The sequence below is a fragment of the Megalops cyprinoides genome, chromosome 19 (genome assembly GCF_013368585.1).
Source record: "Megalops cyprinoides isolate fMegCyp1 chromosome 19, fMegCyp1.pri, whole genome shotgun sequence".
Classification (NCBI taxonomy): Eukaryota; Metazoa; Chordata; class Actinopteri; order Elopiformes; family Megalopidae; genus Megalops; species Megalops cyprinoides.
The window spans coordinates 20,603,889-20,627,522 of NC_050601.1; the positions used below are offsets into that span (position 1 = coordinate 20,603,889).

Here is a 23,634-nt window from a genome sequence, read left to right on the forward strand (position 1 = left end):
GCAATATTCTCTACATTTCCTGGCTGGGTGCTGATGGTGCTGATGGTGGTCTCGTGATACTATAGCTGTGTGACATTAGCAGTGGAGCTGTGATATTGTAGCTGTGTCATGCAGTTGTGGCAGTGGTGCTGTGATGTCGTAGCTCTGTGATGCTGGCAGTGGTGCTGTGATATTGAAGCTGTGTGGTGCTGGTAGTGGTGCCATGATGTTGTAGCTTTGTCATGCAGTTGTGGCAGTGGTGCTCTGATGTTGTAGCTCTGTGATGCTGGCAGTGGTGCTGTGATGTTGTAGCTTTGTCATGCAGTTGTGGCAGTGGTGCTGTGATGCTGTAGCTCTGTGATGCTGGCAGTTGTGCTGTGATATTGAAGCTGTGTGGTGCTGGCAGTGGTGCTGTGATGTTGTAGCTGTGTGATGCTGTTGTGGCAACGGTGCTGTGATATCATAGCTGTATGATGCAGTACTACCTGTGGAGTTGTGATATCGTAGCTGTGTGATGCAGCATGCTGATAAGCAAACATAGGAAAGTGTTCCGTTTTCCACGGCATGAAACAGGCACTGGAGGGCAGGAACACTGTGGTCCCCATGCGCAACGTGCTCTGATTACAGCACGGCTGGACACGTTCTCCGACCTCTGACCTCTACCAGCGAGCTGGAGTGGGAGAATGCGGTGATGTCATAATGCAACCTTGCTTTTTATCCGCTCTTTAATCTCCTGATCTGCTCTCGTTAAGAGCAGCCAGAGCACCAGCCACAGCCTAAAAGCCATTTGCGACCAAAATCGGTAAGGTTAAAATTTCTCACAGTTTTGACCAACAGCCAAATGCCTCCTGTACCGAGGTTGGTAGCATCAAACAAATGAATGTTAAATACCTTTTCTGATAATTGCGAGCTATGAGGAAGTGCTGCTGTCTTCTGACGACTTTTAATAAAGTGACTCAACAAAGCCATTTAATGCCATCGACTGAATTCTTGGAATTGGAGAGGGGGGGCGAGTGTGAGAGGACGAGAGAGTGTGAAAAAGAGAGAAACAGGGAGCTGGTCTTACCCACTTGATTGAAAAAAGAAAACTCCCCGTGTATAAATACATATTACAGCCCTGATCCCGAAGGCTCTAATTGCGGGCCTTTCTGAGAGGGAATCATCGACTGGCGAACATTGTGGGGGCCGCGAGAAACAAATGCTCTTGATTCCGGCAAGCACCGAAATAAAAACAGTGGGAAACGTTCGCACGGAATGTGCAATTAAGGGCCGAGAGCGGGGAGGCATTTGAGTCCCTGGGTAAAGACAAAGGGTAATTTGAGCGAGCGTTCGGTTTTCTGCCTGCGCTGATCTTGCAGATAGGAAACACTGTGCAGGTCACTGCGTACCGAGGAGACCTGCCCCGTTAGTCAGCGGCAAATTCAGCTAAACACCCTGCCTCCGTAATTCATTTAAACCTTTAATTAACCTCTGTCATTCACCGGTCTGGTTTCCGGGTGACCGAGCGACGAGGGGCAGCCCGTCTCACCAAATTTCGACTCCCCACGCGTCTGAAAGTCCTCTAAATCAGACTTAAGTACCTGGTACTAAGGTCACAAGACTGAGCTGCTTTCATTGTTATTGTGTTGAATATTCTGATTGTATTTCTTCTTTTAAATACATTTTCTTTTCTTCTTTGTTTCATGTCACAGACCAGCTGAACACAGAGTGGAATAGAAGCCATTGACTTAAATTCCACATCGGAATCATGTCTCTTCTCAACCTAAATTTTTAAACATTCTACATTCATATTAAATACAGTAGTTATGTATTTAGAATCCACTGACATCTCTATCACTGCTTGAAAATGTCTATGTTGGGCTCTGTATAAGTAGCTCAAACAGCGGTTTGCTCGGGCAGTGTGCCGATGCAGGTGTTTGTTTCACCTTGCAGCGCATGGATGATGGCTGATTCAGGCCCCCCCGGCCCCCCTCCCTGGCCCCCTGGCCCCCCCAGCCCCCCCCAGGCGCCGGTGTCACTCACTGTCACACTTCATGCCCTGGTGGATGAGGCCGTACAGCAGCGAGCCGCAGTGGTCGCAGAAGGTGGGGCTGCCGTACGTGTGGATCTTAAACTTGTGCTTGCTTCTGGGGTCCTGCAGAGACAAGGAAACGGACAAAGAAAACGTTAACCATCACATTACATCACACTCATTCAGCAGACACTCTTACCAAGAGCGATGCCCAGCGCAAAAGAACAGAAGTGTATCTATCCCAGTTGAATGAGCAACAGTGTCAGACCAGGCTAACAACACTCCCAGACCAGTGAGTGCGAGCATAACATCATTCAAGCCCTACCACAAGTTAACTTTTGCAACCTGACTAGACAAGGGAAGTCAAGTATACTACCATACATCACTCACTAGATCACAGAATCCAAAAACTCATTGCAATATTACACGTAAAATCAGCAAGTGATACAAGTAGCTTGGCTCAGTGTTCGGGCATTAGGTTAACTCAGAGTTAATAATACTGGCCATAAGCTCTGTAAGGGCTGATATAACACTGTGGATTTAACAGGATGGAGGTGCAGCACAGTGTGTTTGTGAGTTTTACGTCTAGATGTTTACCTAAATACTTGTAGGCATCACACACGTCAGATTTCCATGGCAGAACTGTGTACCATGCAATCAGAGGGGTATTTTCTAAGACAGGGGTTTTGACGCAGGTTATGGATTATAAAGGAGAGAAAGAGAGAGAGAGAGAGAGAGAGATAGAGACAACGAGAGAACGAGAGAGACAGAGAGTGCCAGAGAGAGGGGAAGAAAACAAGAGGGGAGGGAGGGGTAACATCACAAGCAAACATGCTTAGAACATTCAGTTCTTCTCTACTAGCACTGATCTGAGAAGCCTGTCTGTAACCCAGCGAAAGCAGGACATTTCCAATTCCTTCATCCAACATCAAATCCGGCCTGTAAGATCAAACCAGGAAAACTCTGATCTGGCAATGTCTGTCTCTACTCTGCTGAGCTGGACGACCACTTTGATCCCCACATACACTCCAACTGATGCTAAAAATAATGATGACTTTTATGTTGAAATGACATTCTCCTCTTTCTTAGATGAAAAGTTATTAACAAAAAGGGCAGAGCAGCATATATCTCACAAATACTCGCTTTTGTGCACGCACACACGCACACACGTGTGCGCACACACACACACACAGACCCACACGCACACACATTCAAGTTTTTTCCTTCACTCTGACTCAAAATAAAATGTATGTGTCACTTCACAAATGCTGTTTAGTGCGTTCAGTGATCACCAACATATTGAGACATGTTTTGTATTTTTTGCTACAAGAACTAACACTTGCCTTTATTTAGGAATCAGAGGGGAGTATAAATGGTGATGGGTATGTTAAGTGACATGTAAACTGGAAAAAGCCAGCTGATATTAAAGCACACAGTCTGTATCCTCTGCAGCCCAAGCCAGCAAGAGTACTGCCAAGCAGCCAGTGGGAATGAGAAGGTAAGGTGGGTCAGAGAACAGAGTACGGGCACTTTATACACAGGGTAAGGAGAGAGGTGTGATCACAATGGGCTCAGGGTAAGGATGTGGGCCTGGTCACACAGGGCTCAGGGTAAGGAGAGAGGTGTGATCACAAAGGGCTCAGGGTAAGGATGTGGGCCTGGTCACACTGGGCTCAGGGTAAGGATGTGGGCCTGGTCACACTGGGCTCAGGGTAAGGATGTAGGTGTGGTCACACTGGGCCCAGGGTAAGGATGTGGGTGTGGTCACACTGGGCCCAGGGTAAGGATATGGATGTGGTCACGCTGGGCCCAGGGTAAGGAGAACAGCTTCATAAACAGGACTGTCTGTGTGCCAAAGAAGACGACTTCATATCATATCAGACTTTAATCTGCTTCACTATCACGTAGGGTAGCAGGCCTTTGATGTTGTACTATACAGATACAGCAGGAGTAATAGAACTTGTCTTGTGTAACCAACGCACCCTCAATCTGACTTCACACTCACGGCTATGTGAACCGACACTGAACCCCTGACCTCTTGACCCGATCACCAAGGCAATACTGGAACTCCAGCCCAGCTGAAAACTTCTGCAGCTGCCAGACACCCAGATAAAGTTCCTGGTGAACTTATCTCATGTGTTCTGAGAAAGAGAGTTCTGCCCCCTGTCTGCCTCATCTCATGTGTTCTGAGTGTCCTTGTAAACCTCCCCAGGAACTAACCTCCCAAGCATACCTCTCTCTTCTGTGCACCAGCCCAGAAGACTACATCAGACTAGCCCCACGACCTCCCCAGCAACAGCAGCTGTAAATTCTACGGATTCAAGCACTGGCCCTCCTTGGACACATTTGACCAACACTGTCATTCAACACTGGCATCAGGATTTAGCTTGTATGAGACCAGCCTATACATGAATTAGCTCTATTTAATCATATCAGTTATTATACATTGTCAGTCTTTCTGCTCGAGCTCCCACACACTGAGCTTTAGCCTTCCTTTCACATTCCCCTTTTCACACTGTTTAGTTTCTGATAGCACCCATGTCCTTCATTCATTAATCCATTCTGATATGTTTATCTTTGCCTGTTTACTGTAGTCTATTTCAATTCCTTGTTTTGCTTCTTCTTTCATTGACTTCACTGTTTAGACTATAGTTAATACGTTTTTTATTTTATTAATATAAAACATTAACGTCTTGTCTGTAGTTTGTATTGACAAACAGGGCTCTACAAAACTAAACAATCTCACGGAATTATTTTGTTTACATATCAGATTTACATATCCATGCCTACCCACAGAGAATAGCTGTCTTATGCGCATGGCTGGTGTCTGTCTGAGGAAGGCTATATTCGCTACAAGCACCAAAGGCAGGCCTGTCAAGAGAGCAGTGGCCAGGCCTGTCCAGACTCCCCAAAACAGCCCCCGCCCCCCACATCCCCCCCCCCCCCCACCCAGCCTGTCCAACATGAATATTCATGGCTTTGTGCTGTCCAGGAGGCTGCAGTCCCTAAGGCAGCAGCCACAGAATACCAATGTTCTGGGAGCAGCCAAATGGAAGCTGTGCACTTCTGAAGCATGTGCATAACTTAATGTCTACCTGGTCTCAGTCTGAATGCCTCATTACTCTCATCTTCTCCTCCAAAGGTCGACCATATTATGTATGTCATAAACAGATTAAAATATGCATACTAGTTAACTGTGAGCAACTGCATATTCCTACAGATATATATTCAAAGGGACGGAATAGACAGGTGGTCATTGGGTTTATACAGTACATTGTAAGCTCACTAATGTACAGTTCCTCCAGTCAGTCAACTGTATTTCTGATTGCTGCACTGCCTAAGATTGTGCCTAGCACAATGCATACACAACTATTATTATTTTCCACAGGCTTTGTAGAGGGTGACCTGCATTGCTCACAGTTTAATCTTTATCCATGTAGACAGCAGGATATTTACTGGACCAGCTCAGGGAAATGACCATGCTCAAGGGAACAGCAACATCACCTCACCTGGAGATCTAACAGGCAGCCACCTTTCAGTATCTTGGGCAGCTGCTGTAAACTGTATAACTTACATATTATTATTCTTCAATCACAATGCTTAGAGAAGTCTGAATAGTTGGGTTGCAAGAACAGCATGAAAAGGCAAAATATATAACGTCGGTCTGATCTCGCATCTAAGGGGATATCTTGCATCTATCAGCATCTGTCTTACACTGACGATGCTGGCAAGATGTGGTCTGCTGCTTTGCTATCCAGCAGCAGGAAGTGGAAATATTAGCGATGACGTGCGAAATTATAACTTGGTGCTTCAAAGCTTTGCTCGCTAACAGGGAGCACTGAACTGTCAGGCGTATCCTCGACATCGTGCCACTAGATGGCCAATGAGAGGAGACCTCTCATTTGATTGGTCTGTTGCACACACCGGCACTGGCCTTGGCCACAGTGATGGCCTTCAAGCCGGTCTACGTGGAACCTTGACTCGTACCTAAAGGGGATCTGGCTGCACTGCTGATGAGTCCAGCTGGGGTTCTGCTGACTGCATATCCTTCATTTTCATTGATGAAGTATGGGCCCTTGTGTGCCTGTGGGTGGAGGCTGTGTAACCGCCCCCTCACCACTGAACTGGTGATGGGCGGGTTTCTGATGCAGGGCTGGCAGTGAGAAAACCATCCCCGTCTGGGGGTCATGACGATGGCTCAGTCTCAGTGAGGCGTTCTGACATTTTGACCCCGCCGATCATGCAGTCCCGCCTCTGACATAACAACACTGTTCTCCTGAGAAGCGGTGCCTATTGGTCACTACCTGCATCTTCCTTTCTCTATTTTCACCACCAGCAACACTCAGCAGGCTAAACTGCCTCATTACCTGCGCCTTATCACCCCCCCGGAGTAATGAAGTTAGGTAGTGCTTACGTAAACCCGTCACGGTCAGTCACAAATTACCCATTAATCAACCTGACAGCAGGAACATTTAATTCACGTTCAAAATCCGTACACTTTTTTTTCTGAAGGCACATACGGATACATAATGATGAGTCTCCAGCACAGGTCAGCAGTTGTCATTCACAGTTTTATCTACAGTTTTATCTCTTCTTAAATCTCAAATCCTCCACATCACCCTCCCTCCCTTTCTCTCTCTACTTCTCTCTCTCTTCTTCTCCTTCCCTCCTTCTTTCTGTCTCTCCTTCCTTTGCTGCAGCAGTCGCAGCTCTGCCAGGATGCCGCAACTTTCCCATCACAAACGGCTTGCAGACGGAGCTCCGCCCTGTTCGTCCTCCAGGCCGAGCTACTCTTCGAAGGAGATGCTGACCCCCGTGTGACCTGTGCAGTCAGTGGTTTGCTACCCTGGGGCTGTGTGCATGGCTAGGCAGGTGTTAGTCCTCAGCGACAGCGAGAATGAGGCCGGTCGAGGTCGAGGGTCAGAGCACGCTCGAGGACCTCCAAACCGCCATGATCTGGACATATGAGGCGGACTCCCCTAGAGGTGATTCCCTCTCCGAGGGCCAGGCACTGGCTCAGCCGGTGAATAAAGCCCTGTGTCCTTACCATGGAGAGAGTCACTCTTCTGAATGCACTGCAACACTGGGACAGAAGGTCAGGGTCAGGGGATTACCCAGGCTGGGCAGGGTTAACCGTCCAGCAGTGGCTTTGCTCAATCCAGCTGTTTGCAGCACTGTCATTGGCTGTTACAATGCACAGCATCACAAACGGTCCCCCAGTCGTGAACCAGAAGGCTCGGCTGACATCTTAAATGGCTCTTAAACATCCCCAGCCTGTCATTTCATCAGCCTTAATGGGCCTCCGGTTTCACCCATGTTTACATCGGGTTATGCGATCCTAAACATCCACTTCGCTGACTCTCAAAGCCTGAGGACCGGCTCACGGAGCCTCATCGCTCCTCTTCCCTGGCACAAATACATCCTGGTCTCCAGTTGCGCACCTGTGCCCTGATCATGACCCAACAATAGGCAATGCCAGGGAGGTCAAGCAGACAGCACCAGGAGGTTCTCAAGCCTAGTGAGCTATCAGTTCATACTTTATGAGCTCCTGCTTTAATTAAGTCATTCCATTAAAAAGTAAAACAGCAAACCGGCATCCTGAAACAGTGGCCATGAGTTTGATCGATTACTTGCACCAAATGTGTCCTGCATATATTAAAACAGATAACATACACTTATACAAACCTCTACCTTATAAAAATACAAATGCATAACTATAAAAATAAATGTGTAATGTGCACACGTAAAAATGCACAATATGCAAAATAAACAGATTTGTGCAAACATAAATCATGGATATACATGCGTATAACTTATACATACGTAAATATCTGAAGATTCTATATTGTTTGTCTCATCCTCTGGAGGGTATTAATGTCTTTCCTGAAGCCAAAATAAATCTGTGGACCTGTACACAAAAAAACATTTTGAGGGTGTTATTTGGATTGATCTATTCCATCATCTGAGCTTCTCTGTATTACAGGAAGCTGGCGGCTCAAACTGAATAATACAACAGCACATTGATGAGCAAAAGCCTTATATTTACCAGGGATGACAAGCTGATACTGCTTTAAAGATTACTGCCGAACGAAAGGGGTCTCATTTCCGTCGTGCGAATTGCGTATCGACACCGGGCCGGAGCGATCCGTCCCCAGCTCCTCGAAATCTGATCCGACTGAGAGACCTGAGCCGCCAGACGCGGCGCGAACCCCCTCCGCGCAAATGGGAATGGGCTGTGCCTCGTTTCATGTCTCTGCGGGTTGCTGTGAGGTCACCGCAGCGAGAGGCGCGTCAGCCAGGCCGCCTGAGAAATGCAAGGGGCTATCAGCCTTAAAACCAGCCCCAATAAAGAACGCTCTCACACACGGACACGAGGCGCACACGCACGCAGGAACGATGTCATCGGCGAAACTGAATTGCTGAGGAAATAAGCAAGCTGCTGTTCTAAAGCCAAAGTCCGAATGGCCTGAGTAGACTTTCCATTTCCTGCTGTGTCACAGACTGTTACTCGCGAACATAAAGCGTCAGCACAGCCCCCAGTCATTAGGGAACTCTCAGCAGTCACAAGCAGTGGTTTGGGACTATTTCCACTTTTACCTCATATGACGTGTTTTCAACACTTGATTTTAACACTTGAAGCTGGTGATGAAGTGTGGAACTCATATAATACTTAGAGTCCAATTCTGCATCGCCACACTTTCAACATTCACATTCTGCTGGAAGCTCACACTCACACATAGGAAACATTCAGGAATTTGTACACAGACTCGAAACACATGTGAGTCACTCACACATATAGTGTATGAAACATTTACAGACTTATACACACATATGCAACATACACACACGAACATTCATACATTTATACAGTACATATACATATAACACGCACACACACATGTATGAGAATGAATGGGTTTGAGTATTTCATATTTGTGTGTGCAGATGAGTATGTGAGCTTGAATACTGTCAAACATAGCACATGTTCACATTTTAAGACAGAACATTACAGCTCTAATGCGACATTTGTGTGACCCTATTCAGAGCACATTAGTAAAATTCAGTAATACAGTATTGCCTGCAGTATTCCTTACTACTTATTATATACTACTTACTTACTAACTACTTACTAACTACTTATTACTTAGCTGTAGAATCCATAATTTATTTGAAACTTATACCTACTTTTTTCATACAGGTATGCACTTTTCAAGTGATGAACTGCATGGTGCTGAGGGCTCACAAATGCCCTCTAGTGGTTGGTAATGCCCTGGGGGGGAAATCATTTAAAATTCCATTCCACATTCCCAGAACCAACCACCGATTACCAAGTGTCAGCTTGGCACAACAAAGTCATGGACCCATCTGTAAAGTGTTGGATATCTGTGTGGACAGAAGGGCCTTAAAACTCACATTCCTGTCGGTTAACATCTAGCGTCAAAAACAGCTGAATAATCACAGAGGCTTTCAGGAATTGCAGCAGAGCATCCAGCATCCATTCCCTATGTGACGCACAGCTATGAGTAAGTTGCACCCAAAAAAGAGCTTAAAGTGAGAGGCAGGGCAAACAAAGGCTGAAAAAGATGAGAAATCCAGATGAGAGCTACAGGTCCTCGGTTGACCTACCATTTTACAAGCCCTTGTAGCTTTTTTCTGTTATTCCAGGATGACAAAAAAGAAGAATGGTCAGAAAAAAAATGGTAAAAAAAGTGTAAAACTGGTTCAGAGACTTTATTGAAGCCTGCCAGAAAAATCCTTGTCAGCTAAGGCTCTGTGTGAAAGTTTGTCAGGGCTGGTGATGACACGGCTGTGAGAAGGGATTTTATCTGGTTAAATGGGATTCAGCACTGAAGCCTCATTCTCTCTTTCCTGCAGTACAACATAGCCAAAGAAATGTGCCTTTTTACCCAGGGGATTCTCCTGCACACTGTTATCATACACAAAAAGCAGCCTGTCATAAATACATAATTTAGCATCATTAGCAAGCCCGTGCCCAGTCAAGGCAAGGATGCAAAGTACAGAGAGACCAAAACAATTTCGCTCCGGTTGAAACTGGATAAGATTCAATCAGGAGCGTGCAGTGGAGACGATGCTGAACCGAGACTGACTTCACGCAGCTCTAGCTGATTCTAGCAGCAGTGTGGTGTGGTGGGAAGGAGCAGGGCTTGCAACCTGAAGGTTGCCAGTTTGATTCCCTGGTGGACCTGTGCTGTTGTACCCTTAGGAAAGGAGCAAGCTGCTAATTACTATACCACACTGGAACAGCTGGTCTCAAAAAACTGTATCACACTGCAGCAGCTGGCCTCAAACACTGTATCACATTGGAACAACTGGCCTCAAATACTGTATCACGCTGGAACAGTTGGGCCTCAAATGCTGTATCTGAGTCACTAACAGCAAGCAGACGCTACGAGGTTCTTCAGATGTGGCCATCTGCTTGCTTAACGTCCTGCACTGAGTCACACTTCCTCGTAATGCATCCCCCCCGCCGTGTGACCGACACCGCGGTCCGCCCATCACGTCGGAGCGGGGACAAAGGAGCTTATGTCTTCACCTGCACTTCACGCTTCTCTCAGACAGCGAGCTCTGCCGCCGCTCGCTCGGATAGTGCTGCTTTGCACAGGAAGCCTGGAGAAACAGAACGACAATAAACCATCACAGAAAATAATGACTGATTTCCTTCGGTCCAGCAGCACCAGCCACACCCTCAGCATTGCCAATGTGACAAAAAATCCATACCCAAGCAGTGGCTGTGAGTAAGGTACACACCAAGTGTCCTTCCAAATCACATGAGGTGTGCTTAAAGGACTCATCAGTTCTCAGTTTTTCCAGCAGGAGGGAATGGTGTGTGTGTGTGTGTGTGTGTGTGGGTGTGTGTCTGTGTCTGTGAGTGTGTGTGTGTGTTTGGTGTGTGTGTATGAGGGGAGGGGGATTAGATCACACAGAGTTAGGAGGACAAGACATGCCAGGCAGTCCAATGTGTCTCATTGTCTTTTGGTTGTTCAGCATAGCTTTGCCGTTGGCAGAAAACATCCATGCAAATATCCACAGCACCCATCATCACAAAGGGAGGCTTAATAGGTAAGAGAATTAATCAGACACAGACACAGACACAGAGGGAGAGAACTCATATTTTATTATAGAGAGAGAGGGCGCAGGGATAAACAGAACAATACGGTTATCTCCTATGCAACATACCTGGTTTCACATCCCATTTGATTAACAATATGCATCAGCATACAAGCACACCCACACTGATAAACACACACGCAAGCTGTATTCAATATCTCCAATATATTTCAGAAGGGTGAAGCTTAAACTATTAACCATTTTCTACTTGTTAAAAATGTGCCATGCAGACATTGTCAAAATAAATGTAAAAAATCACCCGTTTCCAATACTTGAGTGTCAGGGTTCTGAGCTAAAGAAGACAAGCCATAGAGCAGGGGTTCCCAGCCCTTTTCATGATATATTTCAGGAACCCTTGAGAGAACAGGCTTTGGCTCTTGATATAGACCCCCTGGCATTCCTTCACAGACCCCCAGGGGACCAAGGACCCCCGTTTGGGACCCTCTGCTTTAAAATACCAATTTTGGACGAAAAAATTCCATAAATCCCACCACTTCACCATGACCCAATTCACCTGACATTGAAGGTTCACATTATATTCAGAAAGCTGACTGCACACGATGGCTCATGGTTAGAGAAGTAATGGTACCAGGCAGAGGGAGGGCAAGGAGCATCAGACACAGCAGTTACTAAGTTTTTCGATTTCTACAAGGTAAAGATAACCTCGCTGCCCGATGTCAAGCCTGCTCTTTCATCCAGCTCTCCTCACTCTCGGCCTTGTGTTCCGAACAGAAGTGTCTGAACGCTTGTGGTTTAATTGGATTCTCTGCCCCCCCCCCCCCCCCCCCTTAAGGGAGGACCTCCCTCCTTGGGTGTACCAGACCGCGCTGGCGCAAAGGAGAGCCAGCTGTACTTAGTCAGCGCCCGCCCACACACAGCTGATCTGCTCAGATTAGCACCCCCCCCCTCCCCCCAACAACTCGCAGCTCGCAGGTTTCGCCCAGTAACGAGCAGGCAGTACCGCTTCGGTGTGCATTACAGAGCCCACGGTGCCCCTACATGGCACAGGTCTATGGTTTCCCACGTCTGTAGATCTCCCCCTCTGACCCTCTCTCACCTTCCGGTGTCGTGGTTCGCTTCGAGGTACGGGTAGGTGTCAGCCAGGACGCCTTGTCCCAAAATCGCCGGAAGAACAAGATGTGTGAAAGTGAAGGCGCCATTTCCAGCTGGCTGTAAATAAAGCCCAGTGTGTTGTGCTGTGAGGTTCCACTCATAGGGGCAACAGTACAGTGTATTAGTAAAGAGCAGGGGCATCTCAGCTCAGCTCTCAGGCGCTGCTGTATCCTCAGGCAAGGCACTTGACCTGAACCGCCTCAGTAAATATCCAGCTGTATAATATGTAAGCATTTGTAAGGTATGTAAGGGTTAGGGTTAGGGCTTTATAAGCGTCTGCTCAGCAACCGTGAAGATAACGGCAACAAGAAACCTGCAAAAGGTTCCTCTGTGGACCTGGTCATTTTTTGTCCAATTCCTTTCAGTTAGGTGAGTCTCAGTTCATTTTGGTTAATTTTGGCCAGCTGGCTTACACTAAGGGTCATTTGGCTGTGAACAATATTAATTTAATGTGAAACACACCATCATAGAGCGTTACCCCCATTTCTAACTGACATATCTCCTCACAACACCTCATCTCAGAGCACAATTATGGGACACACCTTACACATTCTGTACCTTTAATTATAAAATGGTCTGCAAATATTTCATCTGAAACAAGTTGTCCAATTAAAAATGACTGTTTCATTCACATTCCGTGGTGAATTACATTAGTGGGGTACATCTAAGGGGTCTGCACAGAAACATCTATATTAGGCTTAGTATTACAGAGCCGATGGGAATGACAAACTACATTTGTTCATAGTAACATCAGATGTATACGACTTGTTAAGTATGCATGAAACAATACAGGCATACCTTAATTTTGAATTAGGACATGTTTGTTTTGTGCAATGAAAGTGTTGCATCAAAACTGCAATTAATGCAAGCTGGTGTTCTAAACCAGAAACACAGTTTTAACAAACCAAACATAAATTTTCAACTGAAAATGAAAAAAAAAACCCAATCCAAACTAATTACACTTATCTACATCAGACTATGTGTAATTGAGGATTCAGCAGGTGGTAGGAGATTTTTATCTGTCTTAATTTGACTTAACCCTATTTAACTACTTTTAATTGAGGGAGAGAATTGATTTCTTTGCAGCCTGCTTTTAAAGGCAGCTTTAAAAGAGGTCCATACAGTGGAGATAAGCATTTAGTATTAGCTTCAGCTTGTAGAGGTTTCCTTTGAAAATTTTTATTCATGATGATTCACACTAGAACAGAAGGTGCACACTAAAACTAAGAGTAAAACACAGCACACTGCATTATCTTAGCAGGTGCTCTTACACAGAGCAACGTACACAGCATACAACGTGTCATCGTTTCACACAGATGGATATTTACCGAGGTTCACTCAAATTCGCACAGTCGTGCTCGCTCTGATGTTTCTCAGAGACAGAACACTCGGACGTGAGGAGGTGGTGTCGGCAGGCGTTTTACCCTGCGGACGCGGAGTGGGAAATCGACTTCCTTCCAGGCAAGCGAGGACAACTGAGGACATGCTCAATCAAGTTTGTGACAGAGCAATGCCTTGGGCCCAGCTGACAGGAGGGCTTCTTCACACTGCTACACAGGCACAACATGTTGGGAAGCACTGCAGGGCTGGTTATTTCTCATTTTTAAGCAAAATCTTCCTATAGATTACCGGAGATTATGGAGACATTGACAAATGGCTCGATCTGAGATATTTTCTCATAGGCACACAGAAGGTCAGAGCGTGCGGTAATGAGACCTCCCTTTACTCCCTCCCCCCTGTGACTGTTCTCCACCAGCACAGGGCAATCCCTTTAAATGGCAGGAAATTGCCTTTCTGCTGCTCGAACTTTCTTTTCCCTGAAGTTTCCCCGAGACTTTGGAACACCAACTGAACTGCAACCAGAATTTGATTTGTGTTTGTTCTTTTTCCACAGGCTGACTCTAGAGCGTCAGTGGAGCTGACCGCATGAAAAGAAAAACAGTGTTAAGGTACAAGCCGGCAGGCACACGCTCGCAGGAAATGCACGATGGTCTCTGCCCTCACTAATCAGCCACCGAGCACACGGGCCGCACGCATTTATTAAAGTTTCAGATGAAGACGCGGGCGAAATGACTCGACGTGTCACCCTTTAAATTGGGGTATGCTTGAGGTCCTTCTGCAGCAGCCCTCCATGTAATGAATGTAAATAGAATGGAATGGGGTGAAGCGGGGGGAATAGGGAAGAGTGTGACTCTTTCGCCGTGCTGTCTCATAGAGCAGCAGAGAGAAAAAACGGCAGTTACTGCTTAAAGAGTGGGTGACTTCATTTCCTGGACTGATACTGTTTGACGAATGATGAAGTCCACTTTAAACCAAAAAGATCAGTCAATTTTTTTTGAAAATAAATGAGTAATAACTAAATATCATCAAGAACGACACCAACACCATGGACAACAACCAACAATAACAATACATACATATGGGTTAGAATAATAATGAAATAAATATTGTATGGGTATTAGTCTCCATACCAGTCTTCTTCTGTATTAGCTTTTCAACAATCACTACATATGTCACAGCACACTGAAGTAAATAGAAATAAATTGGGCTCACTTCACTTCTCAGCATGTTCACACACAATATAATGAAAAACAAAGTGACAATGCAAACCCAATTAAATGCAAAGGTCTCTTTTCATAGCTCCTACTGCTGTAGAGATGTTTCCATATATTACCACAATCTGAGCTATAGTTTCATTCAGGAATATTACATCTGATTTCTCATTTTTAAGGTTGTCTTTGTCTTTGTGCCAGTGTACTTCATAGATAGACTCCATTTGGACACAGCTGCTATTCAGGTTCCAGCCAATTCTAAGGGAATGGCTTAACAGCAGTGATTTCAGTGATTTCACGTTCTGACATTAATTCATCCAGTATCTGTCATACAACTTCAATGTATTTTAGGTTGAATTCTATATGACAGTTTCATGAAGTGGCTATTTCTTTTGACATATCTTCAATATATCCTTGCTTCATTACATGCCCAGAGTACGTGGGTGTGGTTAGCTATATTCCCAGCACATTTTTTCTAAAAGGTCACCTTGTGATAGCTGGCTGGTGGAAAGGAGGTCGTAAAATAACTTTCTTCTGTATGTGTCTTTCCATCCCTCAATGGATGTTCCGACTTTCAGTTTTTTCCCCACTTAATTTGACTAATGTCACTTTTGTTTCAATTGCTGTCTTGTACATTAACAGTGCATGCTATTGTTTCTTATCTTTAGCGTTTATGGATTTTTTTTTTGACTAGGGTCTGTTTAATGTTTTCCCTCTTCATTAAGCTTTCAGGACAACTCCCTTGGGGATCTCTTTAAAAATGTACATTTTGTATTTTGAATTTTTTTTTGAAAGATATTCAAAATGTTTTAACCATTTCTCCTCTGAACTGGGTGGATAATTTTAATCCCCTTGAAGCCTTTAGTTTACAATGCCCCTCAAATTTGGAACAAATTCTGGGTCCTAAATTATTCATCGTAGTGAAACCAAAAACCACCCCTCAAGTATTCGGTGTGTAAATTTTGGGAGTACACTTTTGGGAGTGCACTGAGACTCTGCAAGTTACCTTTTTTAACAACAACAGGGTGTGTGGCCCTGTTGATGAGAAAGGGAGATGTGTTCACAGATATCTCCCATGCTTCTATTTCTGTCCCTCTCCATTTCCCTGGAGAATTCACAACCGTCCAATTCACAACAGTTTGCACCTGAGCTTCTTGACATATTTTTGCATACTTGCACATTTTTGTGCTGTTTTTGTTAGGCAGGCCTAAACCTCCCTATGGGATTTTAAGTTCATTGAATTTTATCTGTGCTATGCTGCTGAAATGTGAATGATTGACATTCCAAGCATGCTTACCTAAAAATGGTGGAAAATTACATTTTTTCGTTAAAATCTAGGGGGGTGACCTTGTGTGTGTGTGTTTTTTTAAACAGCTTACTGACAAGTCATTTAAACAACTTCTATACAACTGCTTCCATGTGTGTTCTGTGGCCTCAGCCACCCTGGAGAGATTGAGTGATGTTGCTGTAAGGCAGAAACTCCATTCATTGCTTAGCCTTGACTGTCAGGTAGAATTGCTGTGGATCAGTTACTAACCCTGGTCCTCATAGAGCAGATGCGCTATCAAGGCCCTTATATATTTTATGAACCTGAACACGGAAAATACTAACCATGGGATTGATGTAGTTTAGCCTGTTAGTGTGGTGGGTAATTGTGTGGCGGAACGGGTCTCTAGTTAACCGTGTCTGTCAGGGAAAGGAGACTAATGTAACCTAGGATTAGCGGTGGTCAAGTGATACTAGAGACCTTGTTTCATTACCCACAGAGAACACAATCGCTCGCTGCGGCTGTGTCATTTACATAAAAGACAGGGATAATTACACCACCATATTGCAACACATGTTAACTTGCCCTGTGGGTATACAGTAGTTAAGCTGTACAGCTCACTTTCAGTAATATGCAACTGCGCTAAAAGGCTGTGCAGCAGTCCCTCAACTTCCAATACTGTGACGGTCATTCATGCAGTGAGTGACACACGACCTGTGCAAAAATCTAATTTTTAGTAGAGAAACACATGCATACACACGCATGCACACACACACATACATGCAAACACACACACACATACCAATCAACCCCTTCTCACACACACACGCGCGCTCACACACACACAGGCGTAATTGCTCTCTTGAAATCTGAAGAGCAGATAAGTGTGATCAAACTCATTCCCATGGGAGCTCTCCCTGCGAGGAACAGGTCTTACGGGCTCAGCACTGGGCCAATAATGGGCTGGACACGCAGGCAGTAACAAAGCAGGAAGGGTGATTTGGACCATTGGATATGTCTCAGGAGGGATTATTCATTTAGCGCAATCCTTTGTGGAATACTGAATCTCTTTAGCTGAGGCTGGGGAGTATTAGTGCACATACTGGCAGCACATCAGCGCTGGTCATGATGAGGTGTCTCCCTCCACCAGCAGCTGTGACATTGGATGAAAAGCCCTATACAAATGTCTTTGGTTATTATTACTAATAACACAGTCCATCACACAGACTCCCTTAGCCTCCTTACACCCCTGAGGCATGCACAGACATGCTGATGCACAACTGATTACCACCTGCTATCTCAGAAGTGTTGGAGAGATGGAGTGCGGGAAATGGGAGTGTAAGTTACAGTACCAGACAGAAGTTTGGACGCACCTGATTAAGGTAATGGGAAACATGCATTCAAAGACATTTTGATCTAAAGACTTATGCTTAAATGCATGACATTTGTTTCTTAGACAAATATAAATAGTGAAGTTGATGCCTATGCATGCATTTCTTTACCAAAAAAATTTTAAAAAGAATTTTTGGCCACATTGAGGAATATAAACTATAAGATAGTTTTGATTTAATGCCTTTTTGTTCACTGCATATTTCCATTTGTGTTATTTCATCATTTTGATGTCTTTACTATTATTAAAAAAAAGGGAAAATAGTAAAAATAAAGAATAAAGGTTGTGTCCAATCTTTTGACTGGTACTGTACAGTCAATAATAACTGGTTGTTATTATTAATAATACACTCCATCACACAAACTCCTGAAGCCTTCTTACATCCCTGAGGCATGCAGAGACATGCTGAACTGATTATCTCCTGTTATCTCAGTAGCATTGGAGAGATGGAGTATGGAGAAATGAGGGGTACGAAGTATGGAGTATGGGAGTATGGGGTATAGATAAATAAATCTACACAGCAAATAATCTAAAGGCAATCTGTACAAAGCACTCCACTCAGTTTGTTCCTAAAAGGTAGACAGGAATAAACAAGGTTCAGCCAGCGTGCATCAGAAATCCCTTTCAGAAACACTTAGGGCACACTAAACCGTGAGACTTCAACAGACCTTACATTATATTAAAGGCTTTTAGCAGATGCTCTTATCCAGAGCAACTTACATTACATTACAACTTACATTACAGGTTTTTGGTCATGAGTCCTGCTCCTTGGTCACTATGCTACACTGCCAACCCACCGCCTTGCTGTGCCACCTTAACTCCACTCGTCACCGCCTTAAAGCAGAAACATCAAAATCACCTGTGCTCCTCCACTCGCCCAATACACAACATCTGCAGGTAACATTAGTCATCTGCAATTACACAGTGCAGTCGACACTTCAAGCAATGCCACTTTCCCTGTGAGTCAGTTCCCCGAGGATCTGTTTTTTGTTGTTGTTTGTTTGTTGCTTCTACCTCATCTACTATCCAATTAAATTCATTATCTAACAGGAAGTAGCTTCCCCTGAAGGCCCAGGTGTTAGCCTGCTTGCAATTGGATGGCAACTGTAAAACCAGCAAGGCTCCCCCCCCCCCCCCACAGTCTTGCATTAGAGTGAAAATGTTGTTTCACAAGTACTACGGACGTACGTACTCTAGAAGGGCTGGGCTGATTGACACCCAGCCCCCCCACCCCATGTGGGATCTGTGAGAACTGTGATCAAAATCACGATGTTCCTGGACGATAGCGTTTCACTCTTTTATCCAAAAGGCTCACTGCAGAGAAAGGCGTGAAAAAAACGGAAAAGATTCTTACAGACATTCTGCTGTGATAAACAAAAGTACTACTGCTGTACACTTTAATGACCGTGTTGATGGACCCATCCCACAAACAAAGCAGCGCTGTATTCCCTAGACCTTCACTTTAACATGTTGAGTACTTCTCCCTTCCTTTTCATTCTGAGGGCTGTAAATAAATTACTGGGAAAAGAAACAAGATTACTGGAGTTCTTAAGTGTGCAGAGTTCTGTCTGTGATCCACCAGTAAAATGGTGTTCTCGTCCCAAAGCCTGGTGTAGAAGATGTAGAGCTCTAATGCAGAAGGAGATTTAAAGAGGGGTCTTGGACAGTTTCTAGATTCACAGAATCTGCCCCCACACTCATCACTCATCCTCCTTGATCGTTCATCCTCCATTCCCTGCTCCGACTGTCACTCATCCTCCACTCCTTACTCCCTGAACCCTCCATCAGACAAGCTTTTACCAGAACACTGTCCCAATGTTACATTCACATAAACATTAAACCAGTCAATAATGAGTGGGCATGATACTGGATGTAAGTCATGGTTTATCATCCCTATCAGTTATTATCTCATCAGTCTGTGCATATTACAAAAAAACTGAGCAAGCAAAATAGATTTTCACTGTCAGTTCATCTGATCACCAGTGCAACTCTCAGCCCCGGTGCAATCAAGTGACATGTTTATACAGGCGATTAAAAGGAGAGCGGAAAGTGGAAACCAGCCATCGAATCTCAGCGGACAGACGCAAAGCACACTGTGTCTGGAATATGACCTCCCCGTGAGCTGGAACGCGACACAACGTCCAGAACGCGGCGAAGCAATGAGCCGTCTCCCAGCGCCCTGCAGGCATCACTCTGACCCCCATGGGTCACCTGCCACGTCACCATCGTGTCCTTCAGTCGGAGGAAGATCGCCATGTCAAATGTCAGAAAAAGGATCGCTGTCACATCCGTTTCCTGCTCTCCTGATGGTCACTATCACACTACTTTCCTGCTCTCCTGATGGTCACTATCACACTACTTTCCTGCTCTCCTGTTGGTCACTATTAAACTACTTTCCTGCTCTTCTGATGGTCGCTATCGCACTACTTTCCTGCTCTTCTGATGGTCACTATTACACTACTTTTCTGCTCTCCTGTTGGTCACTATTACACTACTTTCCTGCTCTTCTGATGGTCACTATCACACTACTTTCCTGCTCTCCTGATGGTCGCTATCGCACTACTTTCCTGCTCTTCTGATGGTCACTATTACACTACTTTCCTGCTCTCCTGATGGTCACTATTACACTACTTTCCTGCTCTCCTGATGGTCACTATCACACTACTTTCCTGCTCTACTGATGGTCTCTAGGAGTATCGACCTTATATTGCCATTATCTTGCTGCGGCACTAGGACTGATCTGCAGCGATTTCTGTACATTTTGCAGTGATAGTGTGGTCTACAGTAGATATATGGTGATGTTGGGGCGGCAGTGTAGCATCGTGGTTAAGGAGCAGGAGTCTTAACCGAAAGGTTGCCAGTTCGATCCCCATTGGGACACTGCTGCTGTACCCTTGGGCAAGGTACTTAACCTGTACTTGCCTCAGTGAATATCCAGCTGTATAAATAGATAACATTGTAAAGAACTGTAACCTATGTAAGTTGCTTTGGATAAAAGCGTCTGCCAAATGAATAAATGTAAATGTTCTAGCTCGCTGCTGCTTGCATGAAGCTAACATGAGACACATCGGAAAAAAAAATCTCCATCCTCAGCCTAACCATCAGTGTGAGTATAGCAGTGCCTCTAGTGTGGACCTCTTTCCTCACTCCCTGTGGTTATATAACCAGAGCAGCTGCTCTGTCCAAAAATGCATGCTGGGTAAACTCACCCAACATCTGCACAGAGAAAGAATGTGGGAGAGTCACCCATTGCAGAGACAAATGTCTGCGCAGGCGAAACGGCAGGGAGCTCACCCAGTGCAGGCATTATCATCTGCGCAGGAAAACGCAGGATGGTGGCCTCTGTGGAACGTTCTCTGTGACATCACGGTTTCTCTGACGCCGAACACACAAAGCCACAAAGTCTGAGCGCTGCCACAGTCAATTACCATGAAGTGACCACTCAGAGCTGGTAATGTGACAATGATAGCCATAATAGTGGTAGCAGTGGTTGTAATAGTAACATTGTGTTATGACCACAACTACTGCCATTATATGAAGGGACTTTATGAACTACTGTGTGAACAATACAGAAGGGAACACAGAATATGTGTGACAAAATGGTAACTGAATATAAACATCAGTCGGGATTTACATTGCATCTGTAAATCTGTTGTCAGTCCCATCAGGTACTTTCAGGAGAAATCATAAAAATTGCTGACCTATATGGAGAGATATAGACTGAACCATGCTGTGATGTTAGTTCTTTTTTAAAAAAATATAACTACACACCTCAATACAGGTATAGACTGATAGACATCAGTCCTACCTGCATCCTTTCAGTGCAATGTTGTTCACAAAACAGAGTAAAATGTATTTTTGTACTTTATACTTGTATTTTTAATACAAGTCATGTCCAAATAGAGTGGAATAGGTAGGCATGGTTTTGATTGAGACAATTGAGATGAATGCTTAAAACCCCTAATGGGAACAGGTTGAGGGAACGAACACACCTCTACCTCATATTACATTACATTACATTTGCTTAGCAGCCACGTATCCAGAACAGCTCACATACCTTAACTGACATCCATTTGTACAGCTGGATATTAACTGAGGCAGTTCAGGTTATATACACAGCCGGAAGGTACAACAGCAATACCTCCCCTGGGAACTGGCCGCTTCAGGTTCCGAGCCCTGATAGGTGAAGCTTCAATGAGGCTAAGGCAGCCAGAAAATTGTGGGGGAGAGCACCTCCTAATTATAACACTACCTCTATGGGGGGAAAGCACACCTCATTATAATCATTCAGACTTCAGCTGTGATTCTTGAAGAACACACTCTCAGCATAAATCAGGGACTACCAGCACTTCCTTCACAGTTGTTACTCAGCTTAGACAGCAAAAAAGATGTGAGGGACTCGTCTATTTCAGGGTTCAGGGGGTGGAGGGTGGGGTTAGGCGAGTCTGTCTAGAGAGTGCGTGTGTCTGTTGCGCGCATTTGAGTTTGTCCCCCCCACCCCCACAAAGAGAAACAGAACAGGGTTATCAGAGCCATGCAGGCATCTTTGGTACTCCTCTCCACCGCTAAATATAAGCACACCACCTTATTGTCAAGAGCCAGGAAATTTTCTATTCAGCGCAAGATTCTGGGAGACAGAACAAGAGGTAACCTTCAGAACAATGACGTTCCATTCAGGGGGGAGGTTGTTTGGGGGGGGGGGGGGGCACAAAATAAAAAAAGACAAAGAGACGTTTGAGAGCTACTGGAAAGAAAGAGAAATTTAAATAAGACTGCTTCATAACATTGTGAGAGATGACCTACCTGTCATTTTGGTGGAAAATAAGCCGCATCTGGGCACAGAATTCAATCACTACAAGTGCTCTAAGACAAACAGGCACAGCTCACTGTTATGTATGCACTACCTTCGAGAGGGAGAAAAAAATAATAGGTGCAGTATTAGATTTACTGCGATGGTATACTGTGCTGTTGGGCAATTTTACAAGAATAACAGTCTTTACTGTTTACGCACATCATTACCCAAGATAATTTATCTGGTATGACTGACAAGAATTGAAGTGCGCACCAGTGGAGCTGATTAGGAATGTACACACCCCACACAAAATCAATGAACCTCACAGCACTGCCACACCCCAGCATCCACTGCCTTGGACCTTCAAAAGATGACCACAGGGGGTTTACCCCAGCAGCCTCGCTTGTTTGAGCAGAGACGACTGGAGCTTTTGACATGAAACATTCTAAGCAGAGTGCATTAGCATGTAGCCAGCCTTGCGTTGATTTTATAGAATTGATATGATTGATATTGAAATAGCAGGAGGAGGGGGAAGGCTTTTCCCCCAACCCAGCTGGTGCCCCAGAGAGGTGCCCTTGCCGGCAGCAGGCCCCTGCCGGACTGCCTGGCATGCCCGCGGGGGGCGAGAGTCCTTGCCAGCATGGATCCCGGGGGTATCGATCTCTGCGCCTCCACCAAAGTCCCCCTTACCCCTCCCCGGAGGTGACATTTCCCACACCAGGATCTGCAGCTGCAGCCGGATGAATAACAAGCCCCCCCCCACCCGAGTGCTGACAACGCCTGTCACTTCACAGCATTCACCAGCTCAGATCCAAAACAAAATTATGCCACTTGCTGCATTGGGCTACCCTACTGAAGCACTCAAGCCAGCCAAGCAGTGATCTGCTGGGAAAAGATTTCCAGGTGAGGAATCAATGGTCTTTGCTGGGAGGATCCAGTCACAGCAAAACTTCCAACTGGGTGCAAATGCATCCCAAAGGCACCAGGACTGAGACAGCATAAATCCAAGCCTGACAAGTACCACAAAAAAAATCTGACTGGTTAAAAAAAAAAACTCCTGAGCCACCTTCCTGAACTGATTTGCCACCTGGTCTCACACTGTTCTTTGCATTTTGTTTGAACAGGCTCCATCTCAAATTATGCTTTCTCATCCGTCGTCCTCCCAGGCTCAGTGCTGGGCCCCATCATATTCTCCTTTAACTTTAGATCACCTAGAAATGTTATATATAATCTGACACAGTGTAATGGTGGGTTTAATTGTTGGGGGACTACGGGTATATATCCATATGATGCAAAGTAATGTTGCCCTTACTGGTCATTATTTGCCACCATATGTACATTATTATATATGGTAATGTTGGTTTTATGGACCATTATTTGGCAACAGATGAACTCTATGAT

General features: G+C 45.1%; 1 protein-coding gene across 2 annotated transcripts in view; it reads right to left on the reverse strand.

The window, feature by feature from the left end:
• Positions 1 to 23,634, reverse strand: part of si:ch73-374l24.1 (protein kinase C alpha type) — a 150,043-nt gene that overhangs the window by 50,565 nt on the left and 75,844 nt on the right. For both annotated transcript variants that reach the window (XM_036552176.1, XM_036552175.1), the window contains exon 4: positions 2,002 to 2,113. In XM_036552176.1, the coding sequence (XP_036408069.1) occupies positions 2,002 to 2,113 (112 nt within the window). The remainder of the gene's footprint in view (positions 1 to 2,001; positions 2,114 to 23,634) is intronic.